Raw genomic sequence first — 25,871 nt, 5'->3', positions numbered from 1 at the left:
TGCACCAACGAGAAGAGCCGGCGCATCCTGGCTGCGCTGGTAAGTCCCGCCGCCGCTCTGCCCCGCGCCGCGCGTCCCGGGAGGGGGGATCGCACCCGTCCCCGACCCCCAGCTTTCCCCGGGGACTTGGGTGGCACCCGCCGGGGGCGTGGGGTCCCGACACCTGCGTGGAATGCCAGAGGCGCACGCCCTGGTCCCCCGAATGGGGAAGCAGCCGGGAATGCTCTGTGGGCTAGCTGGGGTGTCTCTCCCCTTTTCGCCAGCATTTGCCCTTTGTCCCCAGACAGCCTTTCCGTCCTACTCTCGCCACCCCTGAGCCCGAGCTCCGGAAGAAAGTTTGTGGGTTTCATACGAGTGTCTAGGTCTGGTCGAGCCTCCGGACAGCCCCTCGGTGCCGGCGTCCGGTGTCAGGCCGCCGGGCTCTGGGCACGAGCCAGTGCGGGGTTCGGGATCGGGGGTGCCACGCCTCTGTCTCTCGGGTCCGCAGCGCTCCAGCCCAGCCCGCGTTCTGTGATTCCGCCCTGAGCTGCCAGGTCTCCCCCTACCTCGCCAAGCCCATGCGGAGGGCTGGTCGGACCCCGGCCCTCCTGCGCCCCAGAGCCCGGGCTCTCCGCGATCGCGGTCTGTGGGAACCGATGCAGCGTGCGCTCTGGCGAGCAGAGCGCGCTGCGAAGGCGGCTCGGACCGGGCGGATCCCGGATCCTGGGTCCTCGACAGGAGCCTCCTAACCCGGGAGGGCCCGAAAGCTCGCACCCAGCAGCTCCTCAACTGAACCGGAAAATTAGGGTGAGGAAGAAACATTTGGCATTTTGCAGACTGCTGCGTGCGCTGGGCTCACATCACGTGAATGAAATACCCACCTTTAGTTGACTGGAAACGTGGCTAGCCGTTCTTTCAGGCGCAAAGGAGACTTGAATAAACGTGGGAGTCCCCTAAATCCCAGAAAGGGGAAGATAGTAGCAACAACTCTTACATGACTTCTCAAGCGATTATTCACTTCCTAAAATAGTGACCGTCTAAGCATTTGGTTTGAAAAGTGATCTATTTTCTAAAAACTCTTCAAGAAACACATGGGAAGTTTTCAGTCCAGTTGCTTACATATGGGTGGGCCTTTTGAGATTGTAGATTTTCAAAATGTGGGACCACAAAGGTTTTTAAAGTAAATGATTTTTTAAGTGAGATTGAAATTGTTTTTTTAAAAAGTGAGCCAGGTATACCAGCTAAAACAAGTTATGCTCCCTAATTAACTCTGACGCGGGTCATAGTGTCATCGTGAATTGAACGTATGTAGGTGAGACACCCATAGATTCTATTGACCCCTTCTAGTGTTACACTTAAGTTTCATCAAGTTTCTTTTTTTCTTTTCTTTTTTTTTTTTTAATGGAGTTTTGCTCTTGTTGCCCAGGCTAAAGTGTAATGGCCTGATCTCTGCTCACCGCAACCTCTGCCACCACGCCCAGCTAATTTTGTATTATTAGTAGAGACAGTGGTTTCTCCATGTTGGTCAGGCTGGTCTCGAACTCCCGACCTCAGGCGATCTTCCCACCTCGGTCTTCCAAAGTGCTAGGATTACAGGCATGAACCACCACACTGGGCCAGTTTTATCAAGTGTTAAGTTGTAAGAGCTCATTGATTTTTCTTAGGAACCCATAAAAATCCTTTTCATTTATAAATTTTTTCCCCCCTGGTTTTCTTTTCTTATAAAGGGAGTGCTGATAGACTAATTATAATAAACAAACATTGATGGTTTGGCTAGAGTGGAACACCTATTTACAAATTTAATATAGAAATCCTTTAGCTTAAGATAAAAAAGGAATGCCATTTTTCATTTCTTTACCTTTGGTTAAGTGAGGAAAGGCTTAATAATGGAAATTAAATCGTCCAGCATAATTTAAGTAATTGCTAATCATAACTTTCCCAGCATTCCAGGTCGTAAATTAAAACCAATTCTGTTTAGAGGCTTTACCAATATATCTTCAATGGCAGCCATATGGAATAATTTCTGGTCAGACATAAAGCTGGAGAGATTGGTTCTGCCCCTGAAGGCCCTCAATCTTTCCTACTGCCAAAAGAACGATGGCGGAGGCCACATCCATCTCCCTAGGTGTTGATGTGACGCTGTCTCCGTGAACTGGTTTGTTGGGGAGCAGCCTTTGCCGCAGGCCCTGTTTGAGTTCCTTACTCCTTACACATTCTCAGAACTCTTTCTCCCCCTGTCTGCCTGCCACTTCCTTTTCTACTGTTTTCATCCTGCATATGTTGATGTGAGACCCACACAGTTCCCTGACTCAAGTTTTACCCAGGACACTCTCAGTTAGGACAGGGTTTAAATACGACCCCAGTCTTCACAATCCCAACTCTGCCGGGCTGAGTTGCCAAGTAGAGGTTGGCATTGTGTCTTCTGAGGACTTGAACTGAATTGAGCCTCTGTCTCCGCTCCCCTGGCACTTTCTGATTCATTCTGCCTGGCTTTTATCTGTAATAATAAAACTGGTTGTTATTTTCCTGATGGGCCTCCAGACTCTCATTAGCTTTCACTCTGAATACCAAAGCACAGAAGAAACCACTTTGCCAGCTGAGCCGAAGGGAGACTTTCTGGCAGAGGCCAGGGAGTTGTGGTGGATTTCCCGCCCCCGGTAGCGGGGGCTGCCAGTGTTCCCAGGCTCCCGCCTGGCAGGGGGCATTGCTGGCCTGCCAGGGGTGAACCCACCTGTAGGATAAAGGAATCAGAGGAAAAAGCTTAGGGGCAAGTCAGAGTCAGGGGATAGGGATCAGAGGTCTCCATGTTCTCCCCAAGCCCACACTCCACCTCCCCAGGGAGGTTCCACTCTAGCCAACCACATCCCACTGACAAGTTTCTAGAAGAGCCAACCTGAACTGTTCCAAGGGAATTGAGCCCCGGGTCTTCCAGCTCAGATTTTCCTGGTCAGACTCTAGGGCTCTTCTTAATGGCGGCTTGAAGAGGGACAACACACCGTAATCAAGAAATAGGTGCACTCAGGTCTCTGGAGCCCCGCTTTTCCAGTGGGCTGTGTCAGCAGGCCCAGCCAGCTGGGGGGCTAGCTTGGTGCTGGATCATTGATACGCCTGGCTTCTCATTCATTCTGCAGGCTGAGCCCTTCACACAGAGGCAGAAGATGTGGGCTGCTGTCTGTTGACTCTTCCTCTGGGAAGGCACTGTGTGAATCATTTCATGGGGCTTATTTCACTGAATTCCCTCAACAACCTCTATGAAGTAGTTGCTTTTAGTATCCCCATTTCACAGATGGCAAAACTGAGCCCCTGGGAGGTGAAGTGACTTGCCCTGCTTCACACAGTTAATATGGTGAGGCACCAGGACATGACTCTGTGTAGTCTGATGGTAGCAATGACGTGACGGTAAGCGGCTTCTCTAATAGTGGAAACCCTATGTAACACCTCGTATACTTAACCCTTCCATAGCAAATCATTTTCAAAGCATGTCAAAGATATTCCCACAGACTGCTATCCTGAAGGCTTAACTGCCTTTTGGCTAGTTAGGTCTTGATGGAATTTCATGTAGTTGTCTACATTAGAGCTTCGTTTTTAATAGGGCAGGCTTATCTTTCTTTGCCTCTGTGATAGAAACTGTTGAGGTCCCAACGGGACTACAGCATCCAGGGCACATACCCAGAGAGATTTCTCAGCAGTGAATGACTCTGCCTGAATGCTCGGCCACATTCCTAAAGTAGAGAGGGGTTACACAGTGTACGAGCTAACTGCGCTGAGATTCTGCAAAGCACAGCATAGCTGCTTCGGAAAGCATACCACTGTCAAGTATGAGTGTTGCTAAACTGCATAGGAGCTTAATGCTCCTTAAAAACAAACACACAAAAGAAAACCCAGCCCTCAGACATGACCTCTGGGACCTTATCAATAGTTTTTCTAGACTAGAGTGGACCGGTTTTGTTTTTGCCTGAGAACCACGACATAGAAAGATACTAAGCAATGATTGCAAAGAGTGCTTCTTACAAAAGCTAGGACTGATTTGATGGGAAAGTGCATCTGTGTGGATATTTTCACATCCATGAGAAGCACAAATCCACTGCAAATGTAATTAATTTTAAAAGCACGCCAGAGTTAGCTGCAATGAGACTAACTTGTTTTTTCAGTGTATTTCCAACTCCAATACCTGTGGATTTTATATACACACACATTTGGGTACAAAAAATGTACCTGTCTTTAAGCTGGCCTTAGGAGCTCCTCCTATGCACAGAGGAGTCTGAGAAAGACTACCTTTTAAAATAGACCTGTATAAACTACTTCTATTGAGTTTAAAAAAAACTCAGCTACTTCAACAGGATATGCTGCTAATAAAATAATTCTACTATTATCTTTAAGATGATGAAAGTTTTTGGGGTTTTCCTTTGTTTTCTTGAGACAGGGTGGCTCACTGCAGCCTCTACCTCCCAGGCTCAAGTAATCCTCCTGTCTCCGTCTCCCAAGTCGCTGGGACTATAAATGTGGCCCAGCTAATTTTTTTTTTATTTTTGCAGAGACAGGGGTCTCGCCATGTTGCCCACCCAGGCTGGTCTTGAATTCCTGGGCTCAAGTGATCCTTCTGCCTCAGCCTCCCAAACTGCTGGGATTACAGGCATGATCCACTGTGCCTGGCCTGATAAAAATTTTAAATTCAAACTTGCAATTTGTACATTAAGTTGACTGTTTTTTTTAAAAGGCTGGATGAAATCTTTTTCTGTGCTTAGCAGGCCCAGACATGCAGAACAATTCTGCAGACTTAGACGTTAACACTGGTAAGCCATGGGAGACAAATTTTGCGTTCTACATAAGAAGAGTAGGAACTGAAATGCCGAAAATACTTCATTGTAAAGGGTATCAAGGAACATCTGTGACATAACCACACTTGTATACAGACGGTCCCTGACTTATGATGATTTCACTTACGATTTTTCAACTTTATGATGTGGTGAAAGTGAGATGCATTCAGTGGGAACTCACTTTGAGGATCCATACAACCATTCTGTTTTTCACTTTCAGGGCAGTATTCAATATATTACATGAGAAAGTCAACACTGTATTTTACATTGGCTTTGTTTGAGATGATTTTGCCCTGCCATCGGCTGCTGTAAGTGTTCTGAGCGTGTTGAAGGTAGGCTGGGCTAAGCGGTGATGCTCAGTGGGTTAGGGGTATGAAACCCATTTTCAACTTACTCTGGGGTTGTTGGGACATCACCCACTGTAAGTTGAGGAAGAGCTGTGTGTGTTTTTGGCATGCGTCGCTGTAATGTAAATGCTTTCTTAGGACAAGCGCGGTGACCGGGATACTGAAAAGTTAGGTTACAAACCCAAGACCTTACCTGTAGAAGCTGGCAGGTCTGGTTAAGGCTTTCGTCACCTGCTGCACTTTCTGCCCTTTCTGATACCCAGTGTCGCAGCAAGAAGCAGGCGTCAGGGAGGCAGGCTTGGAAGTCAATGTTCTGATCTTCAGAAAAACAGCCAAAATGAATGTTTCCTTCCAAAACCCATAGGCTGGATGCCAAATTCAACAGTTACACCATTGTTCTAAATGTCTCACAACTCCTGTTTGGAATCGCCCTCCAAATTCACAGGGGCAAATCTCGTATAGATTTGTATGTCATTGATGAGGCACAGTTTGTATTAAACACGGTGCTGTGGGGACCTGACCCAGTGACGCTCTCACATGGCCATGATTTACTGAGCGCTGGGGTAGGGGAGGAAGACAAGAATTCCACTTAGGGGTGGGGCTGGCTTCCGGGCAAATTTTGATTTGGCCAGGCTGGGTAGGAAGCATGTGAGTCCGATGGAGACACCCGAACGGTGTTTCACATACAGCAGCCCAGCCTGTCAGTAGGCGCTTGCTTCAACTGTGCCCTCTCCTCCCAGGGGCCGTTTCTGGGTCTCTGAACACACAGGGTTACTTTGAAACTCGGGGCCTTTGCACAAGTTCTTCTCCGTGACTCAGCTGGCCTCTCCCTTGCCTGCTAAGGCAGATTTCTAACTCCTCTTTCAAAATTGAGCTCAGAGGCATCTCCCCCAGGAAGAAGACGCCCGGGCCCCCCACCCTTTCCCAACCAGGGCTGGAGAGGGGACTAGCCTTGAGCGAGCCACCTTAGGCCGGGCACTGTGGTAGGACTGTCTCCCTGTGACCTTGTTTGACTCCAGGACACGGCACCATTGTCCTCATTTTCCAGACTCGGAAGCAAGTCACACAGCAAGCCAGGGGCAGAACCCAGAGGCAGACCCAATCTGTGCCAAGCTTAGCCTCACGGTGGCCCTGCCCTGTCACTCTAATGTTATTTAGGAATTTCGAAGGCTGTCCCCTCTGCTCCACGAACTCCGGAGTCTGGCGGCTGTGGCCTGATGGTGGCCCGTCCAGGCTCAGGCGCAGCTGGGAAAGCTGGCGCTGGTGATCTGGGGGTGGCCCAGTCCCAATCCCAGTGGAGCCAAGAGGAGGTGGCTTCTTGGCCGGCAGGTGTCTCTCATGGCTAGTGGCTATGGTGGCCACAGTTCAGATGACAGGGGTGAGGGCCCTGGCAGTCACAGTGGGCACCCTCCTCACTCTGCTTATCACAGGCTAATAGAAAACAGGGCCCTGTGTCTCTGACACTTCTCTCCTGAGCCTCCTCTCTCAGTTGCAACCAGGACCACGTCTCCCCGCCCTCCCCTCCTCAGCACTGCAGGACTCTGAAGCTCCCAGCTCAGGGTCACACCTCTGGCTACACTGGAGTCCTATTCTGTGCTTTCCTTTCTTTTTCAATGGTTCTCTACTTTATGCAAAAGCACTTTTCACTAAATATGTGAGAACACTGTAAAATTTTATGGGAATGAATCAACTATTTTGGGTATCACACTTACGGAAGCTTTTTTTTTTTTTTAAATTTAAAAGGAGAACAGGAAACAATGTTTGTTTGTTTGTTTGTTTTTTGTTTTTGTTTTGCACTTTCTTATCAGATTTATAGAGACGTGAAACTCTGTAAATACCAGATCTAGTACGGGACAAACCCCAACAAGTAAAATGAACAGCCCTTGCTGCTTCTGCCATCTATATCTTCTTGCTCATGGTGGCCTCAGTTCCTTATCACTCGTCCTCACCTCACCTCTCAGGGCTCTCCTGAAAGGTCTCAGAGGAGCTTGACCAGCTGCCACGTTCTTCCGAAGGGCGATGTGGAGGTGATGGCAAGCAAAGCATGCTGGGCGTGAAGGGTCTGGATCCTCCCATGTGCCTTTCATGATCCGGTGCCTGAGAAAGAGTGACCAGGGTTAAAGCCAAAGAATGACATTTAACCAAGATTCTGTTCAGTTCAGTTCCAAGATGAACACAGGAGGTGCACAACTCCAAAGGTGTTTAAAGCAGCTGGTGAATGTATGTTCATACAACTTCCTTACGGGTGTGGGTTTCCAAAGACACAAAGTCAGCCCCAGGCAAATAGGGTGGTGTCCCTAGCTCCAGGGCCAGGTTCATGAGTTTCTGTCTATAGGTCTCTCTCGCTTGCATCATTGTGTTAGCCAAGCAAGACCCCCGTCGCCCCCACCCAATGCATTATACAGAGATCTAAATTGCAGTGGCTGGCAGGATCCCCCCCATCTCAGCAGGAAGCCAGGGGGGCAGTCAGACAGCTTGGCTTTGGCCTTTCAGGCTGTTGTACTACCTGAAATAGTCCTGAAAAATATCTAGATACTTCTTTTAAGCACTGGGAGTCTGGGGGTGTTTCTTTTCAATAAGCACTTTGAACGATTAGCCCGCAGTGTTTATAAAGCCCCCAGTCCCTCTCTTATCTAATGGTTTGGGGCCAGGTGTGTCTCAAAATTCAAATCTTGTTGAATGTTAGAAAGATCATATACTACCTTATATTTTGCATGTGGGGCAGTGCCAGTAATGAAGTTAATAATTCTGCGGCAAAATGGATGTGAATTCATACCAAGTCAAACACATATAGATACAAATAGGCTCGTAACTTTTCAGCCGGGTTTTGACACCACATAAGGTCAAATCAGTCATGAAAAACTTGTACGTTTTCAGAGGTTTTTTGATTTTGGATTTCTTTTTTTTTTTGAGACAGAGTCTTGCTCTGTTGCCCAGGCTGGAGTGCAGTGGCACAATTTCAGCTCACTCCAACCTGTGCCTCATGGGTTCAAGTGATTCTCCTGCCTCAGCCTCCCTAGTAGCTGGGACTACAGGCATGCACCACCACGCCTGGCTAATTTTTGTATTTTTAGTAGAGAAGGGGTTTCACCATGTTGGCCAGGCTGGTCTCGAACTCCTGGCCTCAAGTGATCTGCCTGCCTTGGCTTCCCAAAGTGTGGGGGTTACAGGGGTGAGCCATCATGCTCCTGATTTTGGAATTATTTGTACGTCTAGACACTAGAGGTCCAGCTTTTGACCTCAAGGAGCTGCTTGTAATCTGCTTGGGATGGGTCAAGTTGATCTACCTGGCCACCTGCAAGGCTGGGCAGTATCCAATTATGAACCCAAGGCTGTTCTCAGGCCTCTCCTGATGCCTGGTGCTCATGCATATGCTGTGGCATGCACGCACACTTCCCTCTTGGCCGGTACAATCACCATGCAGGGAGGCAGGGGGTGCGACGCAGGAAAGGAATTTGAGGCCCAGAGCAGGTGAGGATGTGGCAGTAAGGTTGGGCCATGGAATCCAAGCTCAGTGGCCCTTGGCCCCATCCTTTGTCCTGGCACCAAAGCTGCCCTTCCACCGCTGAGACTTCAAGGTCCTTTCTCATACATGAAATGGGGTGAGAACAACAGCTTTGGGATTTGGCATTTCTCATGGCCTTAGAGGAACGAGGGTGACTCTGTTGTTTCATGTGCTGTAGAAGTTTCTGGAAGGAAGAGAGGCCTTCATTTGCTGACATGGAGGAAGACTCATTTGTTGGGGAAACAGGTGGGATTAGGAAATATACTCAACCCCTAATAAAAGTGGTCCCATAGTTTAGATTTTCTGAAAAAGAAAAGAGAGAAGAGGATGACAGTCCTCTCCTTCCTTCCATACTTCACTTCTTCCTTCCCTGCCTCTGGCAGGATCATCGGGCTGGACGCGCTTCTCAGGGAATTTGTGGTGTGGTGGGGAAGGTCGCCAGGTCCGCTAGTGGCTCCATCCTAAGGTCTCCTGAGGTTTAGGAGAAACACCCCATCCGGGGACTCGTGGACAGCCTTGCTTGCCGCCCAGATGAAAACACGCCCTACTCTTCCAGAATGTATCCTGCATGGGTCCTCCTTGGTCCCCCTTCTTCTCCAGGTCACCAGCCATGAGCCCTGTGCTCACTCATGTATCCTCCAGAGGCTTCTCCTCTAAACATCTGCAAACCTCCAGCCTGAAAGCTTTAGAGGCCACTCCATTTCATGTGGAAAACAGCAAGCTCAAGGAATGTACCTGCAGGAAGGGTCATTACTATGGTCCAGCCTGTGGGCAGATAGGGCTCCTGGGTTCCCTCTGCTGAGACCTGACCTAGCTGCTTAGATGTGAGACTTAGAAGCTCTCCCAGTGACCCTGCAGTGTAGCCAGAGTCGAGAGCTACTGGCCTGGTCCAGCCCTTCACCTGTTGGTTTCCTGGCCTCTGGCTTCCCAGAGCCACCCAGCTGAATGATAGGAAGTCGCGCTTCCCAGTCGCAGGTGTCCTGATTCTGCAGACCTGTCCTAGGCCTAACTGAGTCGTGTAATGACTGTGAGCGGCTCCTTTAACCTTCCCCTGAATTACTGACTGAGTGGCCTCTGCGATCCACAGGACTGAGGTTTCTCTGCACAGTTGGCTTATCAGCATCCTGAGGGCAGAGGCCAGGCTGTCCCTTTCCCTAACCCCAGCCGAGAGATGGACGGCACCTGGCCCTCCCCATGGTGACTGACTGTTCCCTTCCTTGCAGTGCCAGGACTACCGGGGCGGCGCGCTGGCTGGGGACCTCTGCGAGGACCTGTGTGTGGCGGGAAAGCTGCTGTTCCAACGCTGCCTGCACTACGACAGGGGCAAGAAGGTGCTACAGGCCGACTGGCGCGGCCGGCCCGTGGTCCTCAAGTCCAAGGAGGAGGCCTTCTCCAGCTTCCCGCCCCTCAGCCTGTTGGAAGAGGAGGAAGGGGAGGGTGGCCAGGACATCCCCGAGGCAGAGCTCCTCCTGATGGTGGCTGGGGAGGTCAAGAGCGCTCTGGGCCTGGAGTTGTCCAACAGCAGCCTGGGGCCATGGTGGCCGGGCAGGCGGGGCCCGCGCTGGCGGGGACAGCTGGCCAGCTTGTGGGCCCTGCTGCAGCAGGAGGAGTACGTCTACTTCAGCCTGTTGCAGGACCTGAGCCCACACGTGCTGCCTGTGCTGGGCTCCTGTGGCCACTTCTACGCGGTGGAGTTCCTCGCCGCGGGCAGCCCCCACCACAGGGCACTCTTCCCCCTGGACCGGGTCCCAGGTGCCCCTGGGGGTGGCCAGGCCAGGGCCATCAGTGACATCGCGCTCAGCTTCTTGGACATGGTGAACCATTTTGACAGTGACTTTTCCCACCGCCTCCACCTCTGCGACATCAAGCCAGAAAACTTTGCCATCCGGAGCGACTTCACAGTAAGTGGCGCAGGGCGGTGTGTTTCTGTGCAGAGAATGGAGCTCTCGGGTCTGTTGGGAAGGAAATGAGAAGGTTTCTGAGCTTGTGTCCTGAGTTAGCAAACTACTATCGCTTCTGTAGCCTCAGAGAACTCCCACCTACCAGAACACTTCCTTTCGGGTGTCAGCAAGGAACAGATCCATCTCGAGTGAGAATCTGAATGAACGGACCCCCAGTGGGAGGCAGAGGGCTGGGCCAGCTTTGTCCTCCCAGAAGGCTGTTCTGCTTCCTTCACCTGAGCTCTGTGGCTGCTTCGAGCTCCCGTAACAGCAACCTCTCTTGCGGGTCTGTTTAACTTGTGCAGAAAACAGTCCACAGGAGGCGAGGAGCTGCCGAGGACGATGCGGGAGGATGGCCTCCAGTGTGGGGACGCTGTTCTCAAGCTGCCCATGCTCTGTGACATCAAGTAACTTTCCCCAGTGCTTTTTGTCTGGAGAGGTTCCAGTCAGTTTCTATTCCATATGTAAGACTTCTAGAGGAACAAATGGGGTTTTAGTGCCTTCCACAAGGGAAAGCCCTGCCCAGGTAGAAATACTTGCCACTGCACCACAGGGCACATGCATGCTCATCTCCACTCTGGGGCCAGGCGGCTGTGTGAGAACAGTGAGGTGTGGAAGAACAGCAGCAGGAGCCTCAGTGTCTCCGTGTAACACAAACCCCTCTCCCTTCACCCAGCTAGGCGAACACTGATGTGTCAGATTAATGCGGCTGCGATCATCCCGGTGCCCTCATGCTGTGCCAGGCGCTGGGACCATCCAACAGGAAGTAGTAATAAGACTGGCAGGGATGTCGTGGCTGCAGGATAAGTTTGGGGAAGGTGGCATGCTCTGCTCCCCCACCTGCTGTAACAAGTTCATTCTGACGCGGCCAGTGCCGGCAGCAGAACGGCCAGACCAGCTTAGCTCCAGTCACCTGGGCGTGCTGGTCACTGTGGGGCCTGGTTCATGGTGGGACCACGCTCTTCAGCATGGTTGCAACATAAAGGGACAAAAAGCAGGCACTGTGACTGCCAGTCATGGCCTCCAAGGCAGGTAGCCTAGGAGTGGCATGGTCTTCTGAAAGCAGCTGGAAAACTAAATTTGCTGCCAGTGTAATGCCCTCATTCCTGTGAAGGGCATCACACATCTTGCCCTGAGTGCTTTGTCCTAATGCCTCGCCTCCTGCTGCCCTGGAGGGGCTGACCAGTCAGCGGTGTCAGGGAAATAGCTAGGAGGTTCTGGGAGGTTCCAGGAGGTCTGTGTGCTGGGCTGGGAGCTCAGGGGGAACTCAGCCCCACCTGCAATACCCTGAGCATCTCCCAGACACTGTCCCGATATGTGTGTCACGGGGAATGACCCACAGCCACACTGAGGCCTTGAGGAGGAAGTCAGGGAGTATCCACGCACAACCCACCTCCCCCAGCTCCGGGCAGCTGCGGGCCAGTTCTCGCCACTCAGTCACTCCCTTATTCCTCCAGCAGGTATCAGTGGGCATCAATGAGTGGGACCCAGCAGGTGCTGTAATTGTTGCGGGAACTTCAAGGATATCCGCTTCTTGAAGGAGCAGAGGCTGATGGGGTCTGTGATGCCGAGTGGGCGACATCAGATGCTTTTACCTACATACTTGTTGATTATCCAGTTATTGGTTTGTGGGAACCACCTAAGTTGTGCCTCCAGTATCTTGCACACCATCAGCAGAAAATATTTGTTCAAAGAAATCGTGACTGTGCGTCGTCAGCCTAGCACCAGACTGTATTTTGTCGGCTGGTGCTGCACCGCTCAGGACTCTTACCTCCACTGCAGCCTTGGCCTGGGCAAGAATAGGGAGGGGAGGGCAGGAGGAGACCCCTTCACCAGTCCTGCTCTCCACCGTTCTTGCAGACCCTGAAGTTCAAGGAATTATTTTACCCAAGATTTTACAACTTTTAAGTGAAAACCAGCAGTATCTGCATGACCAGAGAGCTCATTTAGAAATGCAAATCTCAGACGCCACGCCAGACCTATTGAACCTGAAATGGTGGGGGTGGGAGCCAGCAATCCCGGTCTTCAAAACAAGGCTCCTAGTTGATTCTCATGTGTGCTCAAGTTTGAGAGCTAGTGATCTCAGAGTCCCGGCAGGTGGGTCCTGCCTTTGAGCCCAGGTTGCTGGGCTGCCCTGGCAGAAGGAAGGGGCACCTCCCAGTGGAGGTGTAAGAATTGGTCATTCACAGTCGTTCTCTCATCTGCAGGGCAGGTGCACACTTGCAGATCTTGAGAATGTGTCCAGTGGCTGTAAATGAAAAACTAGGAACCTTCATGATCCGAAACTATTGCCAGTCAGTGATCTTTTCCAACAGATGGTATGGCTTCCTACTCCAGGGCCACAGTTTTTGGTGAAGAATGAAATAATTCTCATTCATCTTCCTGTTCTGATGCCAGGAGGAAGTTTGAAGAAGAAGAGGCAAGTTAGGTAATTTTATGCAGGAAGGACTTTATGATTCTCTTGATATTAAGAAACATGATGTAGGTTTTTTGTTTTTTTTTTAAAAATACTGTTCTTATTTTAGGTGCATAGGGTTATGTTTATAAGAGTTGTAATCCATTCTAGACCCCATACACTAAAAATTAAAAAATAAATCTGGCTCTCCCTGGGAGATGAGAAGGAAACTATCAGAAATGGGAAGGAGAAGTTGCAAGAAGCTAAAATTCTAAGTAGGGGCCCGGGGGAGGCTGGGGAGATCGCGAGAAACCATAGAAAGAATAGAAAAGTCGTGTAGCCCCAATAATGAATTATAAAGATGCGAGATTCATTAGCATAGTCCTTATTCACTTTTAGTGTATTAACCGGGGTAAATAATGAAATCGGCTATTTGTTTTGGCTAAATAATGGGATAGGAAAGATTAAAATTGGAAGTTGCTTACAGCGCCTGAATTAGTAATTAGGCAAAACCCCTTAAATAGAGAAAAGGTCTGTCTGTATTGTTTATCTTCATTATTCTCCACATATTTTGAACTAAATTATTCTCCCCTGCTCTGTTTTACTAAATAATCCCCAAGAAACTTCATTGCCTTCTAGCATCAATCCTGAATGAAAAACTAAAATCAAAACCAAAAGGTGCCTCCCAAACTGCGTAGGATTGAAGAGGCAATGACCAGCAAATGAAACCCTTTTCAAAACTCCCAGAGGGAAAAAGAAAGGCTGATATTTCAATGCTGACCTGTGAAGGCTTGTGAAATGCCACTGACTCCATCAAGTTCATCAACTTTCCTAGTGGCTGTTTAATACCTCGAAGCTATAAACAGCTTGATTTGGGCAGATTCCAGGTTTTCTCAGGTTTGAGCTCATCTGTTTTTGTTGTTGCATCCAGGTGGCGGTGGAAGAGCTACATAATTTAGAAGTTATTCTCTCTCTGTTTTTGAAGTCTGTTTGGTTCGATGCCAGGAAGATAAATCTGAAGTTCCAGCGGTCATCAGGTTCTCACGATGACAGTGGAACTCAGGCGTCGCTCCTGTTCAGGGCCTCTGTGTATCAGTCCTAATTCGAGAACTTTGATATTTCCCCCACTTTGTCGTCTGACTGGTCAGTCTGAAACCAGCTGACTCAGGTAACAGACATGCCATGAAGAAAATGTAGGCACTGCCCACCTCAGTTTCTCCATCACACCTGGAGACCCGCCACTCAAACGAGGATTCCCTGGATTGCTTGTATTCACGGGAATAGATTTGCTGTATCTTACAGCTTTTAGAGTCCTGACCCTTGAAGGTCAGAGACCCACGTGGTAAGGCAGCGGAGGGGAAATTCATGTATAAGGCCTCTCAGAGTTGCTACTTGCAAAGCTGAGAAAATGACTAAAGACGAGAAGTGATACTTGTGGTGATAGTTCCAAATCCTGGGCTTTCACTGGTGGCTGCAAAGGTCCTTTTTGCAGTTAAAGCCTTCCACTGTAACTATGACAGTCGCCTGTATAAAAGAAAATGCATGCAGACACTTTAGGGGATCAATCCACTCCCCAGGGCATGGCCGGGGCTTTCCTCTTGGCTCATGGGAGTTGTGGGATCACCTGTGACCTGGACAGTGGCACCCGCACGAGGTGAACCAAAGTTGTGAACAGGCTCCCTCTCCGCGGAGGCCACCAGTAGTCCTTTGATAGCCCCGTGCTGTTTTGATTACAGGTGGTGGCTATTGATGTGGACATGGCCTTTTTTGAACCTAAAATGAGGGAAATCCTTGAGCAAAATTGCACAGACGATGAAGACTGCAATTTCTTTGACTGTTTTTCAAGATGTGATTTACGAGTCAACAAGTGCGGAGCGCAGCGCGTCAACAACAACCTGCAGGTAAGCAGAGGCTGCCGGGGCTGGGGGGAGAGAGGGTGCTGTCTGGCTGTTTCTGCCTGCTGGCACTTTAGATACCCTCAGTGGAGCTCAAGGTCAACCTTTTCAGGCCATCCATCTGGCTCGATGTGGTCAATAAAGGCAGGAGGGTGGGGATGGGACAATCATGTGCTCTTGGTTGCCTACCCCCAGGGTTGTTGGCCAGGTGACCAGGGGCATCTGATGAGGGAGCTCCTGCAGAGCTGGCTGCTGGGCTTCCTCTTGCCCAGGCTCCACCCCACATATCTACCACCTCTCATAAGCATGGGCACATACACGATGAGAACCCTGAGACTAATCCATCAAAGATAATACTGAGAAGGGTGCGAAGCAGTCCCGAGACACTGGCCTAACTAGAGGTTGAACAGAAACTACCATCCAGACAGGCCAGAGGTCAGTACCAGGAGGTGGTTTAGAGAGGAAGAAAGGAGCCGAGTCCAGGAGATCAGCCACAAATGGAATACATACAGGGTTCAGGCAGTCAGAGCTGGCGGATCTCAGGTCCCCCAGCTGGGGTTGGAGCATCTCCCCTCTTTTGGCAGAAGCTGTCTCTTTCTGCCATCACTTGAGCCTTTAAGGTGACGGCGGAGACATCTGGGCCCACAGGTGTTGATCATACCTGGAGGAGGTCCCGCAGTGTCTAGGCAGACCTCCCCTATGGCCTGGTTGCATGCAATGGCCTACGGAGGCTCTGGACCCACACTATCCAACCCACTCCCCTAGAGGGCCCTCCACTGTAGCTTGTCCTCCTCATTCCTTAAACCTGAAAGGCCAATGTGAGCCCACTGCAGACCCAAAATGCAGTTGAGGTGGGAGCAGGAGAGAGAGGAGAGAGGAGCCCCGTGTGGTGCTGCATCAGCCATGATGGGGGATGATTTGGGAAGGCGGGGACAGGTCTGCTGTTAACCTAGTGGTCCCAACCAAGCCAAACGAACACCCCGACTCCACCACCCCAGAGTCTACACAGACCTTTTAGGCCAAAGAATCACTGAGCATTTCCCTTTCAGGAAGCCTAGGAATGTAGCTGCCTTCAGAGACGTCTCCATCCCAGCCTCTTTAATGTGGACTCACACCCTTGGTGAGGTCCGTCATGAAATCATTCTTCTTGAGCTGTGGGAAGAAGATAATTTTCACCTGAGTGTCCACTGCCTTGTGATCCCAGCTCACAAAATGGGAATACAAATGCCTGCTCTTTGCGATGTAATGAGAGGCTGAGTTTACACCCTTTCTGTAGAAAGGGCTCTTACCAATTCATCAAGGTGCAAGAGGAACACAAAGAAAATTGGCAGAACAGGCACCAAACACACAAACGATGAAATCCAAATGGCCAGACAACTTGAACAAACTTTTTTTTTTTTTTTTTTAAAGACAGTTTTGCTCTCGTTGCCCAGGCTAGAGTGCAGTGGTGCAATCTTGGCTCACTGCAAACTCAGCTTTCTGGTTTCAAGAGATTCTCCTGCCTCAGCCTCCCGAGTAGCTGGGATTACAGGCGCCCACCACCACACCCAGCTAATTTTTTTGTATTTTTAGTAGAGACAGGGTTTCACCATGTTGGTCAGGATGGTCTCGAACTGCTGACCTCATGATCTGCCCGCCTCGGCCTCCCAAAAATGCTGGGATTCCAGGCGTGAGCCACCGCACCCGACAGAAAAACATTTTATCTTACCATTCAAAGACATTCAGATTAAAATCCAATGATTGTAAATTTCACTTACCAATTGGGAGTAGTTATTTAAATGCTATTAATTAACAGTTGAGGCTTCAGGGAAATAGAAAAGTGTCTATATTGTTAACGTGATTGTGAATTACTTCACTCTTGAGGGGTCGTGGCTGTTAGACATAGCCATGCTCTTTAGCTGAGCAATTTTATTTGTGCACATATCTGATTATTGACTTTGAATAAAGTCCTGAAAATGAAATTACATTTTCTTTAAGGATATGAGAAAATATGAACCATTATTAGGTGAAAAAAATGCAGGTTACAAATTAATATTTACAATACCATTCCATTTCTGTTAAATAGTATATAATCCCTTATATACCAAAATGTCAAAAGCAAGTATTTCTGGAAAGTAGGATTACAATTTTCTTTATTTTATATTTTCTTAGTTTATTACTTTTTATTTCTATTTTATTTTATTTTAGAGACAGGGTCTCGCTTCATCACCCAGGCTAGAGTGCAGTGGCGCAACCATAGCTCACTGCAGCCTCGAACTCCTGGGCTCAAGGGATCCTCTCACCTCAGCCTCCCAAATAAACAGGACTACAGGTGCATGCCACCACACCTAGCTAATTTTTTAATTTACTTTTTGCAGAGACATGGTTTCACTATGTTGCCCAGGCTGGTCTCAAACTTTTGGCCTCAAGTGATCCTCCCATCTTGGCCTCCCAAAATTCTAATTCCCAAAATTACAGGTTTGAGCTACCAAAATTCTGGGATTACAGGCTTGAGCTACCACACCCAGCCTTAATATTCTGCATTTTCAACCCAAATTACCCCCAAAATTCTTGCTCTATATAAATTTACAAATCAATGAAATGGAATAAAAACTATCTCAGAAATAGACTAATGAAATACAAATATTTAGCTTCTGATAAAGGGGGCCTTGTAGACCAGGGCAGGGTCAGCTGGGTCGCACAGTGAACGGTGCTGGTGAACTGGCTGCCGGGCACGACAAACACCAAGGTAGCTCCCTCCTCCTGACCTCAGACTAGATTCCAGATGGCTCAGATACTTACACATAAAAAGAAGAAATCCTTAAGGTACCAGAAAAAGCTGGGAGAGTTTCAAATACTAGTATAGAGAAGGCCTTTGTAAGTATGAAACAGAGCCAAAGAGAAACAGTTCACAAATTTAATTATCTTTCAGAGGAAAAAAAAAAAAAAAACACAACAAACAAACCCATGTTGGCATAAACAAAATTACAAAAAAAAAAAAAAGAGCAAATTTAAAAGTTAAATGAGAATATTTGTAAAACATTTGGAGTTCTTCTTATAGACCAGGAATGTAGAGGGTGGAAGGGGGCTTAGCCCCGGCTGCTGGAGCTCATTCCCCCCAGGACTGGCTTTGCCAAGGGGAGACCCACTTTCCAGGGGCAGCATCTAGTGATTGGTTAAAGAGGGTGGGCCTGACACCAAGGCCCCTGTGCCTCACTAAGGGACAACTCCACAGGGACCCCCCCAGCCCCACACATTTACTTCTTCCTCAGTTCCATGGAGTGCGCTTCCCAAGGACAGACCTCAAAGAATCCCTGTGTGCAAACCTCCGTCTTAGAGTCTACTTCCTGGGGAACCAACCTAAAGCAAGGGCGATGTCCTTAAGATATAAAGAGCATCTACAAATGAACACAACAAAGGCCAAAAATATAAACTTGACCATTCATTGAAAAGGAAGCACAAATAACTCTCAAACTAAGAAAGATGCAAATTAAACCATTTTCACCCATCTGTTGGCAAAATGAATCTGTGACATTTGTGTTGGAGTGGCTAAGGGAGGATGAGCAGTCTTGGATACATTGCTGGGGAGTGTAAATGAGAAGAAATCTTATGGAGTCAATTTAACGTATCTATCAAAACAAAAAATGCACATGCCCTTTGACCCAGAAATCCTATTTCTAGAAACGTAGTCACATGCACAAAATGCAATAGCATATATCTGCAAGACATTTATTGCAGCATTGTTCATAATAGCAAAAGTTATTATGCAACCTCAATTCCATCTATAGGGAACTGGTCAAATAACTTATGACACATGCACACATTTCAGAAGTAGCCATTAAATCACATGGAATATCCTCATAAGAACTGATTTGGAGGGAATAGCTGGGCGTTGTGGCTCACGCCTGCAGTCCCAGCACTTTGGGAGGCCAGGGTGGGTGAATCACTTGAGCCCTGGAGTTCAAGAACAGCCTGGGCAACATGGTAAAACCCTGTCTCTACAAAAAATACAAAAACTAGCCAGGCATGGCGGTATGCCCTTGTAGTCCCAGCTACTCAGGAGGCTGAGGTAGGAGGATCGCTTGAACAAAGGAGGTCAAAGTTGTAGTGAGCCAAGATGGCACCACTGCACTCCAGCCTGGGTGACAGAGTGAGAGCCTGTCTCAAAAAGAAAAATCAATTTGGAGGGATCTCCCTCATATAAACGGGGGTGGAAGATTGAGAACAGTGTATATAATATATTACCTATGTGTGAAATAAAAGAAAAAGGAAATGTATATGTCAAAGAATGTCTCATTCTCAGAGTGGGAGCTGAGCGTCGGGGTGAGGTGGAGCCTGAGATCGCAGTCTAGCCTTAAGAACATTTTAAATTTTGCACATGAAAATGTATTCTCTATTAAAAAAAAAAAAAAGCCATAATTAGGTTTTGAAAAGAATCCTTGCCTTTGCAGGGATTGTGAAATAGAAGTTGAAGGTTTTTGTCCTCTGTGAAGCAGCAGCTCTTTACAATGGAGGCATTTGTTAATTGAGTCTGATATAAAGTGTGATATAGAGTAATAAAGCATGATGCACCATGCAGGGGCAGGTCATTTCTCCCAACGTGGGGGAAGCTGTCAGAGCTACAAAACAAACAAGATGTTTACAGGGAGAAATTTCCAGGATCCTCAGCATCACTGAATTTCATACCTGATAAGAATTAAAGAGAGTGTCTAATTTTTACCTCTGCTCCTAGAATAACACATTTCACAGAGCCTTCAAAGATCCTTATGCCTGCAGCCTTTTCTGTCAAATATACCTTTGTTTCATGAGCCTTAAAGTGCTACACAGGCGGTCACTCAAGTTCACACACTTCTCCCTCATGCACTGTTTGGCCCCCTGGACGACCCGGTCAGATGGTCAATGTGGTCACTAGGACCGGCTTGTGGATAAGAAATCTCGTCTCCAGGCGGTGACAGCAAAGCTGACCTCCCTCAGGCCTGCAAAGGACCAACTCCTTCTGCAGCAGTGACTGTGACTTTTGCTTCCCTTCCTCCCTAGAAATGTGTCCAGTCCTTTTACAGTGTCACCCAGAGCTTCGTCCATCTGCTAGGGGGCTGGAAAGGGAAGTTTTTGCCTCACACAGACGTTGGCTTCTCTCGGAGGCATCGCTTGTTCATGGTGCTGAAGGGTTTAAGGGGCAGAAGTGAATGCATGTTTCCAAATCGGATGGTCTCTGGAGTGTGCTCCCTGAAGGACGGGGGTGGGACTGGGGGTGGGGGTGGGAGAGAAGCCGAGATCTGTTTCAGAACCAATCCTGGGCTTGGGAAGCTTTCAGGAGGATTTGCTGCCCTAAATTAACTGCCCACCTTCTTTCCCTCAGGTCATCTGTGACAAAATATTTCGCCATTGGTTTTCCGCACCTCTCAAGAGTTCTGCAGTCTCTTTCCAGCTTCAGCTGCAGTTACAGGAGGCGGTGCAGGAATGTGCAGACCCTGGGGTCCCCAGCGGGAACACCTGGAGAGACACCCCCAGCGTGTTCTGGAAGCTTCGCCGACTCCTCCAAGCCACACTGAGGGAGTTGCAGGAGGCAGAGAAGTAGCCACTCTCTGGCCTTCAACATGCTCACACAGGAAAAGTGACCTTTGCTGGATTTCTTCTGCCATTGTTTGAAAGATGAGCCATTTCCCCTGTGCGAATGAGTGTTCTCTGGGGTGCTGTTCTGGCCTCCACAGTGTGGAGTGGTAAGTGCTGCTGCCAGAGACGATGCCTCCCTCGCTCTGGTCCCACCCTGGCCTCTGACCTGTCGCCTTGTGTAAAAGGAGGGAGGAGGTACAGACCTCCCTTCAGGAGGGCCCTCAGTCAGAAGACACAAACCTGTGTGCCATTATTCTCTGCAGAGAGCACTCGTACCTGGTTATCCCAGCGAGTTCCAGCTGTTCTTTCCTGTAAATCGTTACATTAAAAAGTGTGTGCGTGCATGCAAATGAATGTGTATGCCTGTGTCTGGGTGCAAATGAGCATGTGAGCATGTATGAGTGTGCCCGTGAGTGTCTGCATGTGTATGAGTGTGCACAGGTAAGTGTGCTCATGAGGCCTATGAGTATGCCTGAGTGTGAATGTGTAGAACAGTGTGAATGAGTGTGTGCACATGAGTGCACAGGTGTCAGCATGTGTATGTAAGTGTGGGCGTGTGTATGTGATTGTGTGAGTGTGGGCAGGTGAGTGTGTTGGGAATGTGGTTTGGGGTGGGGAGTGGTGCTTTCTCTAGTGTGTCCTTCGGAACAGCCTGCCTACCTAGCAAAGAAGTGTGACCTTTCTTTTGGAATTAAATACAATGAAAAGAAAATAAATTGCATCCTTAGGAAATGTAATTTGCATTGGAGAGCATGTGTAATGGCAGCTTATGGTATTTTTCATTTTGTGGAATCTACCAGGGTTATGGATGGGGTTTTAGGGAGCCTCGTATTGCAATGCACCTTCCCCTGGGCAGAGACTTGTAGGTTGGCTTGACGCAGCATTGTCTTCACCTCCAGTGAAAATCTACAGTAGTGCAAATGCTGAGGTCAGCATTGACTCCAGGCAGGACCAGAGACCAGCACCTTTCTTTTGATGGACTGAAGACCAAGTGATAGGCATCAAGTCATACTGCGGCATGATATGCTCATCAGTGGTGATCCCAAGGAGGCTTTTCCAGCAAAAGACAGACAGGGAGATGGACCACATGGAGCCAGTGAGCTTTCACTTAAAGGGACCTGGCTTCTACCCATACCTGTGACCCATGAGTGCTCAACAAACCAACGGGTCACCTCTTTACAGAAATCACATGAAAAGGGAAATCGAGAAAGATGAGAGAATCAGGAAGTCATGTTGGCAGTTTACACATTAAAGAAGACAAATTAATCTGACGTTGTGAAAGTCACAAATGGACACATTCCAAATGATCTCTTACCCTGGCCTGCAGCCCCTTTCTAAACCAGAGAAACGGGAGTGCCTGCTTCCAGACTTTGGGGTCACATTTACTGACTCTGCCCCTCAGGGCAAGCTGAGAAATGTTGTGTGAAGGACTAGGATGATCAGAGGCCCCCAGCTCTAAATTCTGTCTTCCCCAAAGACCTGTGGGAAGGCCCACTGTCAGCTGCCATTCTTACCCATCACCACTGGGGATCTTCCAAATGACACTGAGTTCCACAGAGGGCCTCCTCATCATGGACATGAAGACTCACTTTGCAATTGTATTCTAGCAAGAAGAAAAAACCCATGTCAGTCACCCTGCAGCACAAGTAAATTAAAACCAAAGTTCGATGGCCAGGCCTAGGACTAGCGGATTCCAAAGGAAAGGGCAGGGTTTGCGCTATTGGGTGGAGGCTTCTATTTTCCCCAGAGCTGCGCTGGGTACGATGCCTTTCTGTGGTAGTCAGGGGCATATTTTGGGCCATGCTCACCTTCTAGGCAGGTTCTCTACAAGCAAAAAGGTTTACAGGAAGATGGGTGTGAGACAGAGGGAGGGAGGGAAGGAGGGAAGCCACCAGGGCTTTGCCCTCTGTGTCCTTTAAACAGTGGGGTTTTGCTCTGGGAGGTCAGAATGGGTCTTTCGTGGGTAGACGCTGGGATGCCACCCATTCATTAGTGGCCTGAGCTCACTGACCAGGCAGCAAAGCCAGCCTGGAAAAGAGAAATAGTTAGCTTTCATTTCAACCAAAATGGAAACATATGTTTTTGTTTACGATGGGGACTATGCAATATATAATTATCCAAGACGATTGTGGTTTTATTGATGAAAGGGAGCTGTTTTATCTCTTCCCTTTATGTCTGGCTACCCAGTTACACACATACACACACACACTCACACACACACACCCTTTTCCATCGCTGCCTGGGAATTCCCATTAGGGCAGTGGCTCTTAAATTGTGGTGAAACTCAGTTTTTTTTTCAATTTTGAAACCTTGCAAAATAATGCTTTTATATAATGTAATAAATTAACACTATGTATATCAATATTTAGTATTTTGAATATGACAAATGACTTTTTTTCTGGCTGATCTAACTGAGCAACAACCCCACTCATAGAGGAAAATGTCTCCCTAAATGATTTCTATGTTTTGTTGTAATAACACATGATAGACAGAACACTCTCAGAGACACGTTGATGGGATCTGAAAAAGATTATGAAGTAAACTCATCAAGCTCAGGCTATTCCTCTTTAAGTTTTATCCAAATTAAAGCAAAATGGTGCTTTATTCATCTCCAGTCCTTCATCAGGATTCCATTGCCACAGTTTACCTTGACAAATTGTAGTTAAAACTTCATTTGATGAAAAGAAAGAATTCCATAATTGTATACACTATTGGCTTACAGCTGACAAAACCATGACACATTGTGGGTTGTGTAGAAATCGTAGGTGGCTCAGGCCACAAGTTTGTAGATACCTGGACTGGTCAACAAGTCAGTTGGCCAACGTCAACTGGCAAGGTCACATAATGTAACAAGTGTTTACAAACGCTGCCAATACTGCTAAACCCTCCTCTCAATTCGCATCTCACATGAGACAAATTAAAGCCAACAGTTGGGAGACATGCTGCCTCCTAGAAGTGCACCCGGCTTAGCCTCCCGTGCATCCTGCCCCATACTAAGGCCCAGCCTGCTCAGCCCTTCTAGAGTACCCAAGATGAACACCCAGGACATTACCTTAAATTATTGGAAGAATAACTGTTTTTAAATCTTGATTTGGAAGCTACTCTTTGAACAGCAGTAAGTGGAGGAGTTTGGTTGGAAATTTCTAAAAACAATGACCACGTAAAGATACTCTTTCATTCACTGCACTAGCCCCTGTAGTTGGTAAACAGATGCCACTCTGGCTCTACTGTCTGTTCATTCAGGGGAAAACATAGCTATGGAAAGAAACGCCCCCACCCGGCTCACATTCATGGGCTGCTCCTCCTTTAAACCACCCTTTTACTTCTGTACCTTTAAAAGAAAAGCAATCTGTGTTACAGCTGAAGCGGATGGAGCTGATTATTGATTTTCATTTAAAACCTTGCCTCTCAGAGTCCGTTCCTTACCTTCTGAAATGGGGATAATCACCTCACTCACAGCCTATTGTGAGGACTTAAGGAGATGATGAGCACCACGCCCATGGCACAGTGGTACAGAAACGAGCACAGGAATGTTCCTCGGTAGCAGTGGCCAAATGCCAATGAGAAGGACTCCAGGTAGGGGACCAGCTTCTGAATCCCACTACACCTGCACTCTATCTCAGGAAGACCCAGTGTCAGGCTTTAGCTTTGTATGACATTGCACCTGGAGCCGCTCTCTGTGGATGCTGGTCTTGGCTAAAAGTTTGGTCTGGGTTTTCCTTACTGACTTAAAGCAATGGTTCCCAACCTTTTTGGCATCAGGGACTGGTTTCATGGAAGACAATTTTTCCACAGATGGGGTAAGGGGGATGGTTTCAGGATGATTCAAGCACATTACATTTATTGTGCACTTTATTTCTATTATTACATTTTAATATATAATGAAATAATGACACAACTCACCCTCATGTAGAATTAGTGGGAGCCCTGAGTTTGTGTTCCTGCAACTAGATGGTCTCATCTGGGGGTGATGGGAGACAGTGACTGATCATCAGGCATTAGATTCTCATAAGGAGCCTGCAGCCTAGATCCCTCCCATGCGCAGTTCACAATAGGGCTTGCACTCCTATGAGAATCTAATGCTGCTGCTGATCTGACAGGAGGCTGAGCTCAGGTGGTGACGTGAGCCATGGGGAGTGGCGGTAAATACAGATGAAGCTTGGCTCACTCATCCACTGCTCACCTCCTGTTGTGCAACCCAGATCCTGACAGGGCACAGACCAGTACCGGTCCATGGCCGGGTGCTGGGGACCCCTGAACGAAAGGCGACCAGAGAGTGCATCCAGCTGGACGCTGCTACCAGCAACATTAACATCCTCAGCCAGCTTCTGTTGCCAGGCCCCAGCACACTTTGATAGGTGTTGACAAATTTTCCTTGAGGAAGACTACACCAATTTATCCCCCTACCCATACGCTTTTCTCGTATCCTCACAAAAACTAGATATTATTGGTTGATTCTGTTTCTGCCTAATAGGAGGGGGAGACACAGATCTTATCAATTTGCATTTCCACATCACTGATGAGGCTGTGCTCATGTATTAGCTACACGTGTACTTTTTTGGTGAATTGTGCAGACTTTGCTAATTTTTCACTAGGCCGTTTTTTAAAGAAATGATTAATCCAGTATATATGCTGCAGATATTTTCTTGCAATGCATGGTCTAATTATTGACTGCTACCGTCAGTGAGGAAACAGATGACTGAAGCTGGCTACTCTTTGCTAAGAAACATACTTCTTTTTCTTTCACTGTTGAGTACACTTTAGGGTAAAAGGCTGCCTGTCTGTTTTTCACCAAGTCGAAGGGCTTTCATGCTTGTTTTTTAAAATGCACCCGAGGGAGCTGTCTGCTCCTGGGCCGTGCCCTCTGCTGGACTAGCCACTTTTGCTTTGTGAAATGAGAATGCCCAAGAACGATTTGGCCCCCCTCTTGTATCCTGAAACCTGCCCTGAGGGCTTCTGATTCCCAAGGTTGGCCTTCCTTCTGCTCCTCGTATTTTTCCAGTAGGGTGTAGTTCACTCTTGCACGTTGCTGAGGCTCAGCCTTTCAAGAAATCCTACAGGACACTCTGAAGAGCGGAGAAAGGCATTTGCTGAGCTCCACTTTGAGTGTCTTGTTTGAGCAGTTGACGAGGCCTGTCGTGCTGGACCCATATTAACTGCAGTAGGGATGGCAGTGAAGGAGCTATGTTGTCTGGGGTCTATATTCCTGGGTTTCCTTGTTGTGCGCCAGGAAAATTTAGAACATGGACACACACGAGGAGTTTAGGAGCAGAGGTTTGATAGGCAGAAGAGAAGAGGTCTCCAAGTGGAAGGGACCAGCTGGTGGCCAATGCACCGGATTTTATAGTCTGGTTTAAGAAGGCTGTGTCTGATTTACACAGGCCTCACAGATTGGTTGGAT

The 25,871-nt window shown here is 48.2% G+C and overlaps 1 protein-coding gene and 1 long non-coding RNA gene across 2 annotated transcripts; one reads left to right on the top strand and one right to left on the bottom strand.

Annotated features, from left to right (window-relative positions):
- Positions 1–6: 6 nt before the first annotated feature.
- FAM69C (family with sequence similarity 69 member C) lies at positions 7–21,172 on the top strand. The gene is made up of 4 exons (XM_025365401.1): positions 7–39; positions 9,872–10,549; positions 14,720–14,884; positions 20,217–21,172. The coding sequence occupies exons 2-4, from the start codon at positions 10,121–10,123 to the stop codon at positions 20,433–20,435; spliced, it is 813 nt and encodes a 270-aa protein (XP_025221186.1). The 5' UTR covers positions 7–39; positions 9,872–10,120; the 3' UTR covers positions 20,436–21,172.
- LOC112611502 lies at positions 6,933–13,952 on the bottom strand. Its single transcript, XR_003116673.1, has 2 exons — positions 13,765–13,952; positions 6,933–7,240 (listed from the first exon to the last, which is right to left on the bottom strand). It is a non-coding gene; the product is annotated as an uncharacterized LOC112611502 (long non-coding RNA).
- Positions 21,173–25,871: the final 4,699 nt, after the last annotated feature.

This window comes from Theropithecus gelada, chromosome 18 (genome assembly GCF_003255815.1).
Source record: "Theropithecus gelada isolate Dixy chromosome 18, Tgel_1.0, whole genome shotgun sequence".
Classification (NCBI taxonomy): Eukaryota; Metazoa; Chordata; class Mammalia; order Primates; family Cercopithecidae; genus Theropithecus; species Theropithecus gelada.
The sequence above is the reverse complement of the archived record's forward strand: the minus strand, read 5'-3'. Positions and strand labels throughout refer to the sequence as shown.